At 39.5% G+C, this 19,752-nt stretch overlaps 1 protein-coding gene across 18 annotated transcripts in view; it reads right to left on the bottom strand.

Moving 5' to 3' along the window:
- The window catches only part of GPC5 (glypican 5), a 765,123-nt gene that overhangs the window by 236,078 nt on the left and 509,293 nt on the right, over positions 1-19,752 (bottom strand). For 2 of the 18 annotated variants that reach the window (XM_080577250.1, XM_080577255.1), the window contains one exon: positions 1,859-13,850. The exons of the other annotated variants lie outside the window; for them this stretch is intronic. In XM_080577250.1, the coding sequence (XP_080433376.1) occupies positions 13,749-13,850 (102 nt within the window). In that variant the 3' untranslated portion in view covers positions 1,859-13,748. Of the gene's footprint in view, positions 1-1,858; positions 13,851-19,752 lie in introns of those variants that run through there. 18 annotated transcript variants of the gene reach the window in all.

Consider the following 19,752-nt stretch of genomic DNA (forward strand, 5'->3'; position numbering starts at 1 on the left):
CTGGGTAATCTGGGTCCAAACCGTTTGCTCTTTTCAATAAATACATTTCACTTTTCATGTTGTTCATGTAGTGTAATATTAAATAAATTAAATAACCATGCCTTAATTAGTTCTGGATGCTTTTAAAAAGCATAGCTTTTTAAAGGGTACCTAGGATGTCAAAATCAGGCTACCCATGTATAGATTGGACTACCACTTGACATTTAGACTCCTGCTCTCTCACCCACACGTGCTTTATTTGACTTAAAGATATATTAACTCTGCTCTGGATATCTTCCACCATTTTCTTTATCCAGCTGTGTTATTCTGATCATTTAATGACTGAGTTTATTCCCTCTGCCCACTTTCTCATCTTCTCTGATAAAATGTTCTGTTTTTATGTTCTCCTGCCCATACATTTACTGTGGAATTTCTCTAGGAAAAAGTCATGAAACAGTCCAGCAAATTTTACTTTCCCATTATAATTCCTTCACAGATTGCCAATTCCAATGTTCCTCATCTGCCTTTTTAAGAGGTTTTATTTTGATCAGCTGTATTAAAGTAACAGATTTAAGTGCACTGTCAAACACAGAGCAGATGCCCGGGATATTCTTCCACTTTGAATCTCATTAGCAAAAATCTAATGTGCTAATTTAATACCACGTTGGGGCCCAGAGAACAGACAAAGATGATGTATATTTATCATGTCATCCTCTGCAGCTTTTTTCTCCAATTGCAATAGAGAGACTGCTATAGTGTTCTGCTTGTAGAGGCATTAGCAAAGTAAATTTTAACCCTGTAGGTAATTCTAGCCATTACTTTCTTAAATATATATATATATATATAAAATAATAAAAAGCTATGCAAAAGTTACTATTTTTCCAGATTAATGGCAGTAACATACAGGATCAAATTCCATTCTGTGCTGTTAACACATGTTAACACCTGCCTTGAGGTTGACTGTACACAAACTATCTATGCATCTATTAAAATCAGAGGCTCTTTGGGGATCTATTCTATTTCTTAAATATAAGTTATAGTGTAATTTGACAACTTTGGATATCAGCTACCATAACTTCTGTTTCATGTTTAATATGTGGCATTGGACAAGAATATCCAGGCTCAATGACTCAATGGATTCTAAAGACTCCAGATTCAGGTTGACCCACTTTAGTGTTGGGGGAATAGCTCTACAAAATCTGTTGTACCCACCAGCTGCAGCTTCAGAAAAGGTGCATCCATTTTTCCTTAGGCTTCAAGAAAAAAAAAAAGGGGGGGGGGGACAAGATAAATGGGTAAGTAGAGTGTGACGTATTTGATAGCAGATATGTGGGATGCCTATATCCTTCTGGAGCACCAGCTAGATCTAGGCAGGATACCTTGGGGCATCTCAGAAAGCACTGAACACCTACATTTAGGCAATTAAATTCCACCCTGTTGTCTTGATCTCCACTGATTACAGCAGCCAGTGGCTCTTTCAATCCTCTTGCACCTTGTGCCATGGGGGAGAGAACTCAGAGGAAAAGCAAAATAAATAAAATAAAATAAAATAAAATAAAATAAAATAAAATAAAATAAAATAAAATAAAATAAAATAAAATAAAATAAAATAAAATAAAATAATAAAAGGGAGGGATTGAGATAAAGACAGTTTAATAAGTGAAAGTAAAACAAACAAACAAAAATAAGTGATACAAAGGCAATCACTCACCACTTCCCACCATCAAACCAATGCCCAGTCTCCAAGACATTACCTTGGAAAGACTATCCCTAAGCTTTACTGCTGAGCACCATGTCATATGGTACAGAGTATCCATTGGGTTGTTTGGGGTCAGCTGTCCTGGGTGTGTTCCCTCACAGCTTCTTGTGCATCCCCAGCTTCCTCATTTTGAGGGTAGTGTGAGAAACAGAAAAGGCCTTGACATTGTACAGTCACTGTTCAGCACCAGCTAAAACATTGGTGTGTTATCAACATTTAGTCTCAATTCCAAAACACATCAAAATATGTGCTGCTGTGAAGAAAATTAACACCATCCTAGCCAGACCTAGTGCAAAGGATCTTTGATCATGTGTAAAATCTAGAGCTAAATTTCAGTCACTTAATCTTTATTTTTTTTTTTCCGCAGCTTTTAAGAAGTAAAAAATTTTAGAAAGTTTTGACACAGATGACAGAACTGTGAAATTTTTGGGGAAAAAAAAAATGGTAGTATGTACTGTGTCAGAAGGCAACATGTATCTCTGTATCTTTAATGTTTTTTCCAGCCCTTATCAAAAGCAATCTACTTTAAATATGTGTTTTACTGGTGCTTTTACCAAAGAAATAAATAAATAAGGAAAAAAAAAAAAGGAAAAGGAGGAAGAGAAATGAACACTAAGCTATCTCGGCAGTGATCAGTCCTGATTAATTTAAAAAATACATACAAGCAGAGGTAAAATGATCAGATTATAAAAAAATGAGTAAATTAGCCAAGTAAGCTGGGGAAGAGAGAAAGAGAAGAAAGCTATACCTGCCATACACATCATCTGTTTCTAAAGATTCAATCAAAAGAATAATAATCAATATTATTTTTAAAAACCGGAATCAGTTCTTTTAATTCCAAGTATTGTCAGAGTATGGCTGTGGCAGACAGAATTACATAATTGCTCACATTGATAAGAGGAGTGAGATAACTGGGAAGAAACATACTTAAATTCTCAGGAGAGAAACATACTGTTATCAGAAAACTTCAGATTCTTCTGTCTTTTTCTGTACAGTAAAAACTCTGAATTTTATTCAAGAGCTAAGAATATGGTTAGACTGATGAATGGTACCAAAATAATCCATATTCCTGACAAAATATGGTTGCGGTAATAAAAGAGAAAGTCACAACCTTTTTGTCCTTGTGACTATAATAGCTTGACTACAGTATTCAAAAGGAAGCTTTGTTAAAAAGAAATGTTATAAAGATAATAATGAAAATGAAAAATGTTAAGGAACCAACCAATTAATCTAGCAACCTTTATATCCTTGTCTCATGCTGCCTTTTTTTTTTTTTTTTTTTTTTTTTGGCTCTGGACATGGGATTTTCATGTCATTACTCCAAGTTATCTTGTTCTTTTATCTGATTAAAGATGAAAGAAAAGAGAATTTTAAACAAATCTATACTGTTTCATTTCAACAGTGGATATGGGGGGGAATAAAAACGCACTCAAAGCCATTAACCAACATTTACTTTTCCTGAGATATTCTAGGAGATTTTAAAAGTGAGTAACAATACTGAAGTGAAGAAGAAGACAAAGTAAGAAGGGAAAGTCTTTACTTATGTAACTGAGTGAAATATGAACACATTTATTGGTTTCTTTCATTTCCAGAACACCTTGTGTGTTACTTAACTTTAGTGGCACTCTGCTCAGATACCTTTAACTGTCTAAAAAAACAGTTGTTGTGTCAGCATTCTTTTTAGGTTCCACATATGAAAAGTTAGTGAGAAAGTTAGTGAGAAAGGCAGATTTTTCCAGCTTAAGACTACTCCTAACTCATTAGGATCTCAATAAAATTCCTTCTGTTTGTAATATATGGGTAACTATCTTTTGCACAATTAGTGTTTTCAGAGAATATCTTATATTTCTGTCTCCCACATTTGTTTCCTTGGTAAGCACCCCATCAGCCTCCAAGGATTTATTTAAATTACATAATTCTCTATTATTTATTTGCAAATGTTATGATTTTGCATTTTAATTTCCTGGTGAAGGTGGCAGTGTGATTCCAGCTCACTGTCTATAGTATGGCTTAGTTTTGTGACAAAGCTCTCAGATGTGCATCTATAGCAAATGTGATTAATGATCACTCGGCAAAATTATCTGGGTTAGTAAACTTGATTTTATTTTTTTTTTGTCCAAAATGTCATGCTAAATATGATAAATATACATTTTATATAACAACATAATTATGTTTAACTGTGCATTTTATAAAGGTGTATTTACATATTTCAATGTTTTTTCTCCTATGTAGAGAAATGTGGAGGTATAAACATTCTTATTTCAAGTCAAAAGTACACAATAAAAAATAAGCACAAAATTCATAGGAGAAATTGTCCCAAAAGCAATGTGCACAAAATAAATACTAAAAAAAAGGCTATATAAATGCAGCAATGAAGAGGCCTGGGTCATGAAACTACAGCTCTTGTTAGTTTTAGACAGATCGCAAGAAATAACTGGTGGTTGTAAATTTTTAACACTACTATAAAGCTGTTGTGACAGGAGGAAAAACTGGAAATGAAAAGGAATCAGACAGCCTTGTATAACTATCTATGTAACAACATAATTTGCAACTAAGTATATTTTTGAAAGCTAAAGTTTCTGCTTCTTAGCAAGGATTTTATACTCAGATCTTAAGAGAAAAATAATGCTATCTACATCTCTTCATCGAATGAAGTTGGGAAAAATTATATATTTCAATTGTCTTCAGAACTGTAAAGAAAATGTTCATTGATAGTTTTTGTATTTTTTTTTTAACATTTGCATTTTTTACAGAATACTGAGTATATTTTGACTCCTAGCTGTCATGTGGTGGCCCAAGTAATCTTTCCTCCTACAGGTACCAACAAGATTGCATCCAGATTTTGGACACCAATCATTATCTAAGACATACTTCACGTTGGTAGGAAATAATCACAACTATATTTAACTGATGGAAAGTTAGTGACTTATGCTAAGCCTGCCACTTGTGGTTTTTTTGTTTTGTTTTGTTTTCTTTTATGAAAAGTCCAAGACGCATTTCCAGATATCCATCCATCTGAAGACAGACATACAAAATAGTAAGGATGTCATCTTCTGAAAGAATCCTAGAATTCTGTGATTGATTCTGTGAATTATGATTGATTCTATGAATGGCTCAGGTTGGAAGGGACCTTAAAGATCATCTAACTCCAACCCCCAATGTGTACTGGGTGTACACAGTAGTGTACAATAGTGTCCAGTAGTGTACTGGGTTGGGCTGGGATGTTAACTTTCCCTGCAGCAGCCCATACAGTGCTGTGCTCTGCACTCGTAGCTAAAACAGCAATGGTATCACACCAGTGTTGTGTCTGCTGTTGAGCAGTGCTGGCACAGCATCAGGACTCTCTCTAACCCCCCTGGGGGTGGGCAAAGATGTAAGAAAAGAAACATCACCAGGGCAGCTGACCTAAACCAACCAAAGGGATATTCCATACCATATGATGTCACACCCAGCAATAAAAGGTGGAAAAAGGAGGAAGAGGGGAGGGGTGGGCTCTCGTTGTGAAAACGTATGTCCTCCTCCCGAACACTGGTTACATGCGTTGAGGCCCTGCTTCAAGGACGTGGTCAAGCATCGCTCATTTGTGGGAAGTAGAGAGTAATTTCTTTCCTCTGCACTTCCACATAGCCTTTACTTGTTTTGTTTAGTTTTCCCTTTCCCCCTCCCTTTTCCCCTTTCCTTTTTTTTCCCTTTAGTTAAATTGTTAATTGTTTAGTTAAATTGTTTAGTTAAATTGTTTAGTTAAATTGTTAATCTTTCCTTAATATTTTTTTTTCTTCCCTTTAATTAAATCATCCTTATCTCAACCCGTGAGTTGTTCTTTCCTTTACTTCTTCCCCTCCTCATCTAAGGAGGGGGAGTGAGAGAGCGGTTGTGGTGTTCAGCTGCCTAGCACAGTAAAACCACCACATTGACGTAGGCAGGGATGCCAACCACTCGATCAAGTGGGCCAAAGCCCCATACACCTGGCCTTGAACACCTCCAGGGATGGGACATCCACAACTTCTCTTGGCAACCTGTTCCAGTGCCTCACTACCCTTACAGTGAATAATTTCTTCTTAATGTCTAGTTTAAATCTATCCTCTTTTAGTTTAAGACCCTTCCCTCTTGTCCTATCATTATCTACCTGAGTAAAGAGTCCTTCTCCATCTTTTTTATAAGACTCCTTGAAGTATTGAAAGGCCACAATGAGGTCTCCCCAGAGCCTTCCCTTCCCCAGGCTGAACATCCCCAACTCTCTCAGCCTTTCTTCATAGTAGAAGTGCTTCAGCCCTCTAATCCTCTTTGTAGCCCTCCTCTGGACTTACTTTAACAGGTCCCATCTTCACTAAGCTGGGGGCCCCAAACCTGGATGCTGTACTCCAAGTGGGACCTCACAAGGGCAGAGTAGAGGGGAACAATCACCTCCCTCGACCTGCTGATCACACCTCTTCTGATGCAGTCCAGGATGCAGCTGGCCTTCTGGGCTGCAAGCATGCACTGCTGGCTCATGTTGAACCTTTTGTCTACCATAACCTGCAAGTCCTTCTCCACAGAGCTGCTCTCAATGAGCTCTTCTCCCAGTCTGTACTCCTGTCTGGGATTGCCCTGACCCAGGTGCAACACTTTGCACTTGGACTTGTTGAACCTCACGCAGTTCCCATGGGCCCACTTCTCCAGCCTGTCCAGGTCCCTTTAGATGGCATCTCCTCCTTCTTTGGTATCAACTGCACCACTCAGCTTGGTGTCATCTGCAAACTTGCTGAGGGTACACTCAATCCCATCGTCTATGTCACTGATGAAGATACTGAAAAACACTGGTCCCAAGACAGACCCCCTGAGGGACACTGCTTGTCATCGTTCTCCACCTGGACATAGAACCATTGACCACTACTCTCTGGGTGCAGCCATCAGGCCAATTCCTTATCCACTGGATGGTCCACCCTTCAAATCCATGTCTTTCCAATTTAGAGATTAGGATATCATGTGGGACCATGATAAAAGGCCTTACAGAAGTCCAATTAGATGACATCAGTTGGTCTTCCCTTGTTGGCTGATGCAGTTACTTCAACACGGAAGGCTGTCAGATTGGTCAGGCGTGATTGGGGAAGCCTTGGGGAAGCCATGCTGTCTGTCCTGGATCACCTCCTTGTCCTGCATGTGTCCTTAACATTGCCTTCAGGAGGATTCGTTCCATGATCTTGCCAGTCACAGAGGTGAGGATCACTGGTATGTAGTTCCCCAGGTCTTCCTTTCTACCCTTTTTAAAAATGAGAGTGATGTTTGCCTTTTTCCAGTCACCTGTGACTTCGCCCGACTGCCATGATTTTTCAGATATGATGGAGAGTGGTTTGGCAACTACATCAGCAAATTCCCTCAGTACCCTGGGATGCATGTCATCAGGGCCCATAGACTTGTATTTCTTAAGTTGCATCAGGAGGTCCTGAATTTGCTCTTCACTTACAGTGGGAGTGACTCCACTCTCCCAGTCCCCATCTAGAGGTTCAGAGACTCGAGAGAGGTGGGAAACGTGCTCCTCTTAGGACTTGTGTTCCAGACACTTCATCAGCTTTGTAGCCCCTCTTCTGGATATTCTCCAAGGCCTTGATGTCTGTCTTGTAGGGAGGGGCCCGAAACTGAACAGAGTACTCAAGGTGCAGCCTTGCCAGAGCAGAGTACAGGGGGCTGATCATCTCTCTGGTCCTGCTGGCTACACTATTCCTGATACAAGCCAGGATGTTGGTGGCCTTCTTGGCCACTTGGGCACACTGCCGGCTCATGTTCAGGTGAGCATCAACCAACACCCCAAGATCCTTTTCCTCTGCACATCTCTCCAGCCACTCTGCCCCAAGCCTGTAGTACTGCATGGGGTTGTTGTGCTCAAGTGCATGACCCAGCACTTAGCCATGTTGAACCTCATCCTACTGGCCTCCATCCTCTGCCCATTGATCCAACCTGTCCAGGTCCGTCTGCAGGGCCTTCCTAAACTCCAGCAGATCAACACTTCACCTCAACTTGCTCAACTTGGTGTCATCTGCAAACTTACTGAGGGTGCACTCAATTCCCTCATCTGAGTCATCAATAAAGACATTAAAGAGGATGGGCCCCAACACCAACCCCTGGGGAACACCACTCATGATCAGTCATCAGCTGGATTTAACCCCATTCACCACCACTCTCTGGGTCTGGTTGTCCAGCCTGTTTTTAACCCAGCAAAGAGTTTACCTGTCCAAGATATGGGCTGCCAGTTTCCCCAGAAGAATGCCGTGAGAGAAGGTGTCAAAGGCTTTGCTGAAGTCTCGACAGACTACATCAACAACCTTTTCTTCATCCACCAAGCATGTTATATGATTATAGAGGAAGATGAGGTTGCTCAGGCAGGACTTGCCTTTCATGAACCCATGCTGACTGGGCCTGATCCCCTGGTTGTCCCACATATGCTGCACGATTACATTCAAGATGACCTGTTTCATCACCTTTCCTGGCACCGACGTCAGGCTGACAGGCCTGTAGTTCACTGGATCCTCCTTATGACCCTTCTTATAGATGCGCATTATCTTACGAAGTCTCCAGGCCTCTGGAACCTTCCTGGATGACCATGTTCCCTGATAGCTCCTGCACCTTTAAGACTTCCTTCTTGATGAGCACCCAGCCTTGCTGGACCCCTTTGCCCTTCAAGACTGACTCCCAAGGGACCCTCCCTACCAGTGTCCTGAACAGTTCAAAGTCTGCCCTCCAGAAGTCCAAGGTCGAAGTTTTACTCACCCCTGACATCACCAAGAATCATAGAATCATAGAATATCCCGAGTTGGAAGGGACCCATAAGGATCATCTAGTCCTGGCACCACACAGATCTACCCAAAGTTTTAGAACATGTGACTAAGTGCACAGTCCAATCACTTCTTAAATTCAGACAGACTTGGTGCAGTGACTACTTCACTGGGGAGCCTGTTCCAGTGTGCAACCACCCTCTTGGTGAAGAACCTCTTCCTGATGTCTAGCCTAAACCTCCCATGCCTCAGCTTGACACCATTCCCACAGGTCCTGTCACTGGTGATTAAGGAGAGTAGGTTGGCGCCTGCCCCTCTGCTCCCCCTCATGAGGAAGCTGTAGATCGCAATGAGATCTCCCCTCAGCCTCCTCTTCTCCAGGCTGAACAGGCCAAGTGATCTAAGCCGCTCCTCGTACATCTTCCCCTCTAGGCCCTTCACCATCTTCGTCACCTTCCTCTGGACAGTCTCCAACAGTTCCACATCCTTTTTGTACTGTGGTGCCCAGAATTGCACACAGTACTCGAGGTGAGGCCAGCGCAGAGTAGAGTGGGACAATCACTTCCCTCGACCAACTTGCGATGCCGCACTTGATGCACCCCAGGATACGGTTGGCCCTCCTGGATGCCAGGGCACACTGCTGGCTCATATTCAACTTGCTGTCAACCACAACCCCCAGATCCCTCTCTGCAGGGCTGCCCTCCAGCATCTCATTGCCCAGTCTGTACGTATAGCCAGGGTTGCCTCTTCCCAGGTGCAGGACCCAGCACTTGCTCTTGTTAAACTTCCTATTGTTGGTGATTGTCCAGCTTTCCAATTTTTCCAGATCTCTCTGCAAGGCCTTTCCACCCCCAGCTGAGTCTACAACTCCTCCAAGTTTGGTGTCATCGGCAAATTTGCTCAAAACACCTTCTAGTCCTACATCCAGATAGTTTGTAAAAACATTGAAGTGGACTGGCCCTAAAATAGAGCCTTGAGGGACCCCACTAGTGACCATCTGCCAGCCAGATGTGGCCCCATTTACCACAACCCTTTGAGCCATGCCCATCAGCCAGTTGCTCACCCATTGGATGATGTTTTTGTTTAGTTGTATGTTGGACATTTTGTCCAGTAGACTCCTATGGGAAACCATGTGAAAAGCTTTGCTAAAGTCCAAAAAGATCACATCAGCTGGTTTCCCTTGGTCGACTAGATGGGTGATCTTATCATAAAAGGAAATCAAATTTGTTAGGCAGGACCTACCCCTTGTGAATCCATGTTGGCTGGGACCACTGACTGCAAGAATAGGAAACTCTAAAGCTTTTAATTGCACAGCTCACATTTAAGTACCTAATTTTACACAAAGACACAGACACAGTATTTGTGGTCCAGTTCAGTGTTGTCTTGAACCAGGACCTAAATATTAAAAGGCTGTCCATGTAAATACCTTCTGTGCTAGATTTTTGAAGACTAAGACCATCATTAAAACATATCCCATCATCTACCAATCTCTGAGAAATCTTAACCTTTTTTGTTTGTTTGTTTGTTTGGAAAAAAAAAAAATCTGCTCAGTAAGTTAACATAGCCAAGACTTATTTACATTTAAAGTCATATCATCTAATTTAATCCATGCAATCAGTCATGTAGGTGTAATGCAAAAGAAAATCTCAAAATTTATACTTGTACATAATCAGAGCTCTTTCTTAATGGAAAACCATTCCAGTTAATGAAAGATTTACTATCTATTTTTAATTACCGGCAGTAGAACAAAACATCAAGAGTAATAAATTAGATTTAATGCAATGTGTATAATTACCATGCTGAAGAAAATATCTAGGCAGGATGAGAGAGCATTGAGTCAATATTTGTGTATGGTTATGGAGAACCTCTATTTCCAAAAGTTAGGTAAAAAATCAGTTTAAGCTTCTGTAGTGGCAATTTAAAGAGGGACAACATTCACAATACTAAAAAAAAGTTAAGTTTACATACTAGATTCCATGGTCTTAACCACTCTGTACATCATAATCAGGAAAAAATAATAGCCATAATGACCAATATCTACTGAATTTACATATCCTTCTGAAGTTCCTGCATTACTTCCACATTAATAGAGATCCAGATTGGGTGCAGTATTTCTAGTTCAGAACTAAACTGTGATTGTTAAACACTGAGGCAGTGTCCTGGTAAAAACACTGGAGAAATAACTGAATAAACTTCTTCAACACACTGAAGCCTTTTTTTTTTTTTTTTTTTTTTTTTTTTTTACTGAAAACAAAGTACTCAGATCATCAGATAATTTGATTGTTTCCATGCAAAATCATATAACATTGGGTAGGTAGTCTTCAATTTTCATTTTCAGAGTTGATTTTAGGGAAATCTCAGAAACATAATTTAAAGAGTGCAGAAATATGATCTAAAATTGGGGAAACAGAAGGTTTTTTACTTGATTTTGATAAATGGTGATATTTCATTTTAATTAATTGCATGTTTTATACAATCATAATTTAATCTAATTTTCCTAGCAATAGTTCAGGTCAGCAGATATCCTCAAATTTAATTTTTAAAAGTACACTTTGTGTTGAATACAGTGCAGCAATGAAATGTTAGCCTACATAGAGCTTATATATGAAAAACATTATTAAAGGAAAACATGAGATCTAAGTGAAGGAAACAACTGTAATGAATATGTGCAATACTTGAGCACTTACTACATTAATTGTTTATAACTAAAATAGTTATGCTAGGTCAATAACAAACATCAACAGCACTTCTAAGGAAATGCCTACTAATTGAGATCTATGAATTAGTTCATATCCATAGATCTTCAGGATCAGAAAAGCTTCTGGCTTATCACACAACATGGCTGCAAGAGAAACAAGCTTTTGCTCATATCAAACAACAGAAAACTGGGACAATTACACAAAAAAAAAGGGTTCTTCACTGAGAGTGTGGCTGGGCACTGGAATGGGCTCCCCAGGGAAGTGGTCATGGCACTGAGCCTGCTGGAGTTCAAGAAGTGTTTGGACAACACTCAGAAATTTGTTTTGATTTTGGGGTGGTCCTATGTGGAACCAGGAACTGGGCTCAATGTTCTTTGTGGGTGCCTTCCAACTCAGGATATTCTATGATTCTATGATTTTATTGAAAAAAAAAAAAAACAAACTGTTTTCTCCCTCACTCTTTCATAGATAAGCCAAAAAGTAGAGTTTATGAAAATAGAATCTATTCTTATACTCATAGAATATGCCGAGTTGGAAGGGACCCACAAGGATCATTGAGTCCAACTCCTGGCACCACACAGGCCTACCCAAAAATTCAGACCATATGACTGAGAGCATAGTCCAAATGCTTCTGAAACTACAACAGGCTTGGTGTTGTGACTACGTCCCTGGGGAGCTTGTTCCAGTGTGCAACCACCCACTCAGTGAAGAACCTCTTCCTGATATCCAGCCTGAACTTCCCCTGTCGCAGCTTGACTCCATTCCCTCAGGTCCTATCGCTGGTCACCAGAGAGAAGAGATTGGCACCTGCCCCTCCGCTCCCCCTCATGGGGAAGCTGTAGACCGCAATGAGGTCTCCCCTCAGCCTCCTGTTTTCAAGGCTGAACAAACCAAATGACCTCAGCCACTCCTTGTATGTCTTCCCCTCTAGGCCCTTCACCACCTTTATAGCTCTTCTCTGGACACTCTCCAATAGTTTCACATCCTTTCTGTATTGTGCTGCCCAGAACTGCACACAGTACTTGAGGTGAGGCCGCACCAGCGCAGAGTAGAGTGGGACAATCACTTCCCTCAACCGACTAGCGATGCCATGCTTGATTCACCCCAGGATACGGTTGGCCCTCCTGGCTGCCAGGGCACACTGCTGGCTCATATTCAGCTTGCTGTCAATCAAAACCCCCAGATCCCTCTCTGCTTTCCAGCATCCTGTCGCCCAGTCTTTACGTACAGCCAGGGTTGCCCCTTCCCAGGTGCAGGACCCGGCACTTGTTAAACTTCCTATTGTTGGTGATTGTCCAGCTCTCCAGTTATTCCAGATCTCTCTGCAAGGCCTTTCCACTCTCGGCAGAGTCAACAGCTCCTCCCAGTTTAGTATCGTCAGCAAACTTACTCAAAACAACTTCTAGTCCTACATCCAAACCATTTATGAAAACATAGAAAAGGATTGGCACTAAAATGGAGCCCTGGGGGAACCCACTGGTGACTGTCTGCAAGCTTGATGTAACCCCATTTACCATAACCCTCTGAGTGCTACCCATCAGCCAATTGTTCGCCAATTGTATGATGTTTTTATCTAGCTGTATGCTGGATATTTATTCCAGTAAGATCTATGAGAAACAGCATCGAAAGCTTTACTGAAATCCAAAAAGATTACATCAACTGGCTTCCCTTGGTCAACTAGATGGGTGATCTTATCATAAAAGGAACTTAAATTTATTAAGCAGGACCTACCCCACGTGAACCCATGTTGGCTGTGACCTATGACTCCATTGTTCCCCAGGTAAGCTTCAATAACTCCCAGGATAATCTTCTCCATAATTTTACCAGGTACTGACATGAGACTGACAGCCCTGTAGTTACCAGGGTCTTCTTTCTTACCCTTCTTCAAAATTGGCACAACGTTCTTCTTGAAAATTGGCACAACATTCTTTACATTTTATATTAAATATCTTATGAGATATAAAACAGAGAAGAAATTTTAAAGAAAACTTTGAATGATTTGGTACTTCAAAATACTAAGAAATATAGCATAGTTATAAAAATAAACATTATAATTGATTAACAATGGAAAAAATGTTATGCAACTGTTTTCACTGATCTGATTTTAAAGCCAGGACCCAAATACATAATATAACCCAGCCTCCAGATGACGTCAGAATCTGTAGCTTGATAGCTTCAAAATACACTTTTCTCAATGCTAGTAGCCGTCATGACTTCTGTTGTTTTTTGTTTGTTTGTTTGTTTTGACTGGGATTTTCTTGGTCAGCTTGGAGAACAACTAGAAATAACTATTGTCCAAATTTTTTAGCTTTAGCCTAGCTTTGTACAATTGTGTGGTATAAAACTTTTTGTTACAGCAATTTTGGTATATTTGTGCAACTATACAATTGCAAAAAACAGTAGTTATTTTGTATAGTTATGGGGTTATAACCCCATAAACTGCAAGAGTCATAAAGCAACAATCCCCAGTAACAGCTGGGCCCATCTGAGTTACTGGATCCTTCCTATCATGACACCTTTCTCTCTTCTTGCATGTCATCTTCTTGTCTTGAGGACAGATTCTCAGATATATTTCCTGGCCTGTTTATTGAAAACGGGATATTGAAGAGATACTTCTGACAGTGAGCTTCTGAACATATTGATGTGGGGTACCATCAGTGTCCCCTGAGAAAAAAAAAGCAGTGTCTATTTCCAGCTGTTTGTTTATACAGCGCAAGGGCAACAAGCCCTAAATAGAAAAAGGATGATCATTACAGACACCAGAGAAATCATTCCCTAGAAGTACTTTAATTTTCAATGGGTTAAGTGTCTGCTATTTGTTAGGTACTTTAATAAAACAGGCGATTACTGAACAAATAGACTCAGTCCTGTTTGTATAAAGTGTTGGTGTTAAGGTCCGCAGTAACAAGGATATACAATTCAGAGACCAATTCATCCTGTTCTAAGATTTGTCCATTCCTCTTGATTATAAAGGAAGGCTATACAAGAAGTAGCTCAGACTGTCTACCTGTCCTTGAGATTGTTATTTTAGTGATATATATTCAGTCTATAATAAGGAGCATTCAAAAATCAGTTTTCCCCTTCATTCATGACCGGTGTTTCAGGGTACATTTTAGTACCACTACATGCACATTTTTTGACCATTAAAAAAATAAAATAAAATGAAATTGCATTTGCAAAGCTGGCCAGCTGTTACTTTTACTGCTTGTATTAGTGTATATCTTTTTCTCTGTAGATGTAAAGCAGAACTTAGTCATTAGCACAGAGATTGTTCACTATTTTTATCAGTGTTTTGATTGACTTGAACATTGAATTTACAGAAATGTTTGTTTTTACATTTTTTTTTCTTTGCCTTACAGAAATTCTATTGCTCTGGAAGAAAAAGCTTTGCAGTTCTGATACTGCACTTTAAGAACATGAATTTATAGCAGTCAATATGACATGCAACTCATTCTTGCATGTAGTAAATTCACACTGGAATAAAAATAAGACTGAATTATAAAGTTTAAATCAGATTAATGATCTTCCCCATGTTCAGAAGTTTCTGATAAAATCTTCCAGAGAAGCCCCATCTCCTTTCTTAATAATAGTGTGATCAATCTGGAAGCATTAGAAAAGCTGAAATTGAAATTGCTTTACGTGAAAGTCTGAAGGAAAAAAAAGAAAAAAAAAATAACAGGACTAGTCAGAACCTATTCATCTAACAATCATCTGTTACGTATGCATGAAGGCAGATTCATAGTATTACTAGAATGAAATTATATAGTAGTGCATCCAGCACAAAGTCTTTTCTATAAACTTAAGTCATAGAAGAAAGATTGCTTACAGTTGAAAAAATGTAGTTGTCTGATAAATGTTCATAAATTCATCAACTATCGAATTTAGAAGTTTTCTATTTCTGATTTCTAATTTCTAAGTACCATACATTTTTTCTGCATCTGGAGTTTTTAGACTTCCTGTAAACATGTAGAAGTAATATGAATCATTTATTTAAATTGTTCAAAAATCATGAGTTTTCACATAAGAAATCAGACAGCATAAGATGGAAGCTTACTAACATAAATTAATTATAAATATGAGAAACACAATAGCAAAAGAAATGAGGAAGTTTAGTCCACAGAAGAAAAAGCTGTGCATGTATTATTTCAGTTTTTACTATTTCATTTGTCAGAAGACATTTCAAGAATTGGAAAATAATATACAGCAATTTTCTTCTCAATACTTTCATACACTATGCTCACATGGTGGCTTTTTAATTCATAAGCAAAGTTTTTGTTTCATAAAGCTGTATAAACAATAGTTTAAGTACACTCATATTTAATTTCATATTCCAATGAGTGAACGAGTGACTAAAATATAGTTGCTACATTATTAAGGAAATACTAAAAATGCTAAGAAGTTAAAATTATGCATAGCACATTAAATTTCCCTCCTCCTCACTGTTTTTCTTGTTTTTAAAGTTATTTATTTACTTTGTTTAGAAAAGTTATTTGCTACAGCAATACATTGCAGCAAAAATATAAATTTCAGGTAATAAAACATGTCCTAGGTAAGTATTTACTCATTCATCGACATATTTCAAAACTAGTAGGTATTAAAAATCACCGATTACCAAAGGACTTTACAACAGGATATTTTGAAGTAGATTCTTTTTTCAAAAATGCCTATATAAAACACTTATGAAATCAAAATATGCTGTTGTTACACAGTAATACTGCAGTTCCTTGCGGTTCCAGTGTTTTCCCCAGAGATATGAAAATAAACATGTGTCTTCGTTTTATTATCTCACCTGTTTCTTTCTCATTTCACACTATTTATTTTCTCTTTTTTTATTGTGCTGTAGAGAAAAGTAATCCCTTTTGTATTATGTGTCCAGAACATTTATAGATGCATTCAGAACTCTTTTTTACAGCACCTTAAGGATTAGACAGTGTTTTATTTCTGCTATTTTATAAACAATTCTTTCAATATCTTGCAGATATTCTGCTGATCAGATTCAAACAAGATGAATAAAAATATCCCCTCTGTTGCAATGATTTACAAGTTTTATTGCCCAACTCAATAAACTCAGAATATATCCTGTAGGTTATTGGACCAGTGTATGATATGTATGATATGAAGCGTTTTCTCCTGGCTAGTATTATATTATCCAGTTTAGAGACAAGAAAAGTATAATTTTACCATCCAGTTGATTTTTGCTTTATTTAAACCAAGCAGTGTACTTTAGAAGTATAATTATAGAAAATTTGAAGACCTACTTTAAAAGACTAGCACTTATCTACAAGAGTAATAAGTAAAATGAGGAAGAGGGATGATATACCTAAAATGTATTTGGATTATTTATTTAGTTAGTTATTTTTGCTTATACCACTCTATGGTGGCTCCTAAACCTAAACACAGAATACCACTTTAACTCAAGGGTTAGGCCTTCTTAAATACCTCCTCAGAAAATTGATATTTCATGCCACAAAATGGTATATCTTCCATCTTGGCACACTTGTTAATGGAATTTTGTCCATTAGGCATAAGATTTAATTCATTAATGTTAATTTGCATTACCAACAAAATAGTTGCCACTACTTCTGTGAAGTGTACCTTAACAAAATTTTAAAAGTTATATCAGTGCCTGGAAATGGGTTGCCCTTATTTTCTGAATGTTGCAAGGTTCCACAGTTGATTACTGGATTCCTCTTCATGGTAAAAAAAACAAACAAACAAACAAACAAAAAAAAGTAAATAGTAAATGAAAAAACTAAGTTGAACAGACTGATCATTTTCATATTCCAAACTACAGGCTGGTCAGCTCCACCTCCCACCCTGGGAGGGTGATGGAGCTGCTAATCCTGGAAACCATTTCCAGGCACAGGAAGGACAAGAAATTCATCAGTAGTAGTCAGTATGGATTCACCAAAGTTTCACCAACATGAAGTTGATGAAATCATGAAATGACTGGCTTGATAGCCAAGAGAATAGCAGTAGATATTGTCTACCTGGATTTCAGTAAGGCTTTTGGCATGGTTTCCCATAAGATACTCATGGAGCAAATGTTGATGTATGGTCTAGATGAGCAATGAGGTGGATTGAAAACTTGGGCCCTGAGAGCAGTGATTAGTGGAACAAATTGTGGGTGGAGGGCAGTAACTAGCAGTGTACCCCAGGGGTTGATATTGGATCCAGTCCTGTTTAATATCTTCATTAATGATCTGGATGATGAGGCAGTGTTCCCTCGGCAAGTTTGTTGATGCCACAAAAGTGGAAGTGGAAGGAGTGGCTAACACATGAGAGCTCTGTGCTGCTATACTTTAACATGGTACAGAAATGGGCTGACAGGAACTTTATGCAATTCAACGAGGGGAAGTGTAGAGTTCTGCACATCAAGAGGAACAACCCCAGTACATGTTGAGGGGCCACCCAGCTGGAAAGCTGCGTGGTAGAAAAGTATGTGTGGGATCCAGGTGGACATGAAGTCGAACATGTACCAGACATGTGCCCTTGCTGTAAAGAAGGCTAACTGTATCCTGGGGTGCATTAGGCAAAGTATAGCCAGCAGGTCGACGGAGGTGATCCTTCCCTTCTACTCAGTCCTGGTGAGGCCAGATCTGGAGCATTGTATGCAGTTCAGGAGCACACAGTACAAGAGAGATATGGACATACTGGAGAGAATCAGTGCATACAATACCTGAAAAGAGTATGTAAAGAAGATGTAGCCAGGCTCTTTACAGTGGTGCCCAGTGACAAGAGGCAATGGGCACAGACTGAAACACAGGATGTTCCCTCTGAATGTCAGAAAATGCTTGTCTACTCTGAGGGTGACCGAGTACAAGCACAGATTGACAAGGGAGATTATGGAATCTCCCTGTTTAGAGATATTCAAAAGCCATGTGGACATGGTCCTACGCAAGGGGCTCTAGGTGATCCGGCTTAAATTAAGTAGGGCGGTTGGACCAGATAGCCTCCAGAAGTTCCTTTCAACCTCAGCTATCCCATGATCTGTGATAAAAATTCCTAGTCTAGAAATGGAAAAAAACGTGTTCTTATTCGTTTAGGTTTTTATACCCAGCTGATCTCTTTGTCCTACCCAGGCCAATTTCAGTCCATCCATGTTTCTATTAACATAAATGAGTGTGACTAGGAAACAGGGTGCTCAGATCACAAAACATTTACATTTGGAAGTCTTCCTGTCATTCTGGTCTGTCCACTTTTGTAACTACATTTTAACAGAAATTGGCTAGTCTTCCAACCCTTTCCAATTAAGGGTTATCTGAAAAGTTCTGACTGATAGAATAACCTCTGTTAGACTGCAATTTTTTTCATCTCACTACTTCAGTTGAGAGAGGTGAGATGATACCATAGAGACCTGAATGATAGATCACCATTATTTCAAGCACAAAATGTGCATTTCAAGTTAATTTTCCAATCACCCCAATTTACATGATTTAGTTCATATGGCAGATTTTGGAGAACAGACAAAAAAAAATGTTCTTATTTGGATGAAACTAGAAGAGTCACTCTAGGAGTGAACCTACTGCATTACAACGACTAACATTCAGACCACAGGACCAGCCTGGAGCTAGATAGCACTACAACGCTACAAGTATGTATCATAGAATTATAGAATCATTAAGGTTGGAAAAGACCTTCAAGATCACCTGGTCCAACTACCCCTACCACCAACATCACCCACTAAACCATATATCTAAGCACCATGTCCAACCTTTCCTTAAACAACTCCAGGGACAGTGACTCCACCACCTCCCTGTGCAACTCATTCCAATGCCTGACTACTTTTTCTGAGAAAAAATGTCCCATAATTTCGAACCTGAACCTCCCCTGGTGCAACGTGAGGCCATTCCCTCTTGTCCTACCACTAGTTATCTGCGAGAAGAGGCCCACCTCCAGCTCCCAACAACTTCCTTTCAGGTAGCTGGAGAGAGCAATAAGGTCTCCCCTGAGCCTCCTCTTCTCCAGACTAAACCACCCCAGTTCCCTCAGCCGCTCCTCACAGGACGTGTGTTCCAGGCCCTTCACCAGTTTCGTAGCCCCTCGCTGGACACACTCCAGGGCCTCGATGTCCTTCTTGTACTGAAAGGCCCAAAACTGAACACGGTACTTGAGGTGTGGCCTCACCAGATATGAATACAGGGGGACGATCATCTCTCTGGTCCTGCTGGCTACACTATTCCTGATACAAACCAGAATGCCATTGGCTTTCTTGGCCACCTGGGCACACTGCCGGCTCATGTTCAGGTGAGCATCAATCAGCACCCCCAGATCCTTTTCCTCTGCACCACTTTCGAGCCACTCTGCCCTGAGCCTGTAGCTCTTCATGGGGTTGTTGTGATTTTATTCATAAAATGATTACTTTCTAGGAACAAGTAACTTTAACAAATACCTGATAGGTACAACCTTTTATGATTGTTTGTTTTACTGAAAAATAGCATCCAAAATGGCCAACTGTAGAGAGTGGTATGGTTTAGTAAATTTGTAAATTACCAAAAGTAAACACACACACCAAAAAAAATCAAAAGATTTGAGCAAAACCCTTGGACAGAGTCTGGTTTTGGCA

Source organism: Anser brachyrhynchus, assembly GCF_964034855.1.
Source record: "Anser brachyrhynchus genome assembly, chromosome: 1".
Classification (NCBI taxonomy): Eukaryota; Metazoa; Chordata; class Aves; order Anseriformes; family Anatidae; genus Anser; species Anser brachyrhynchus.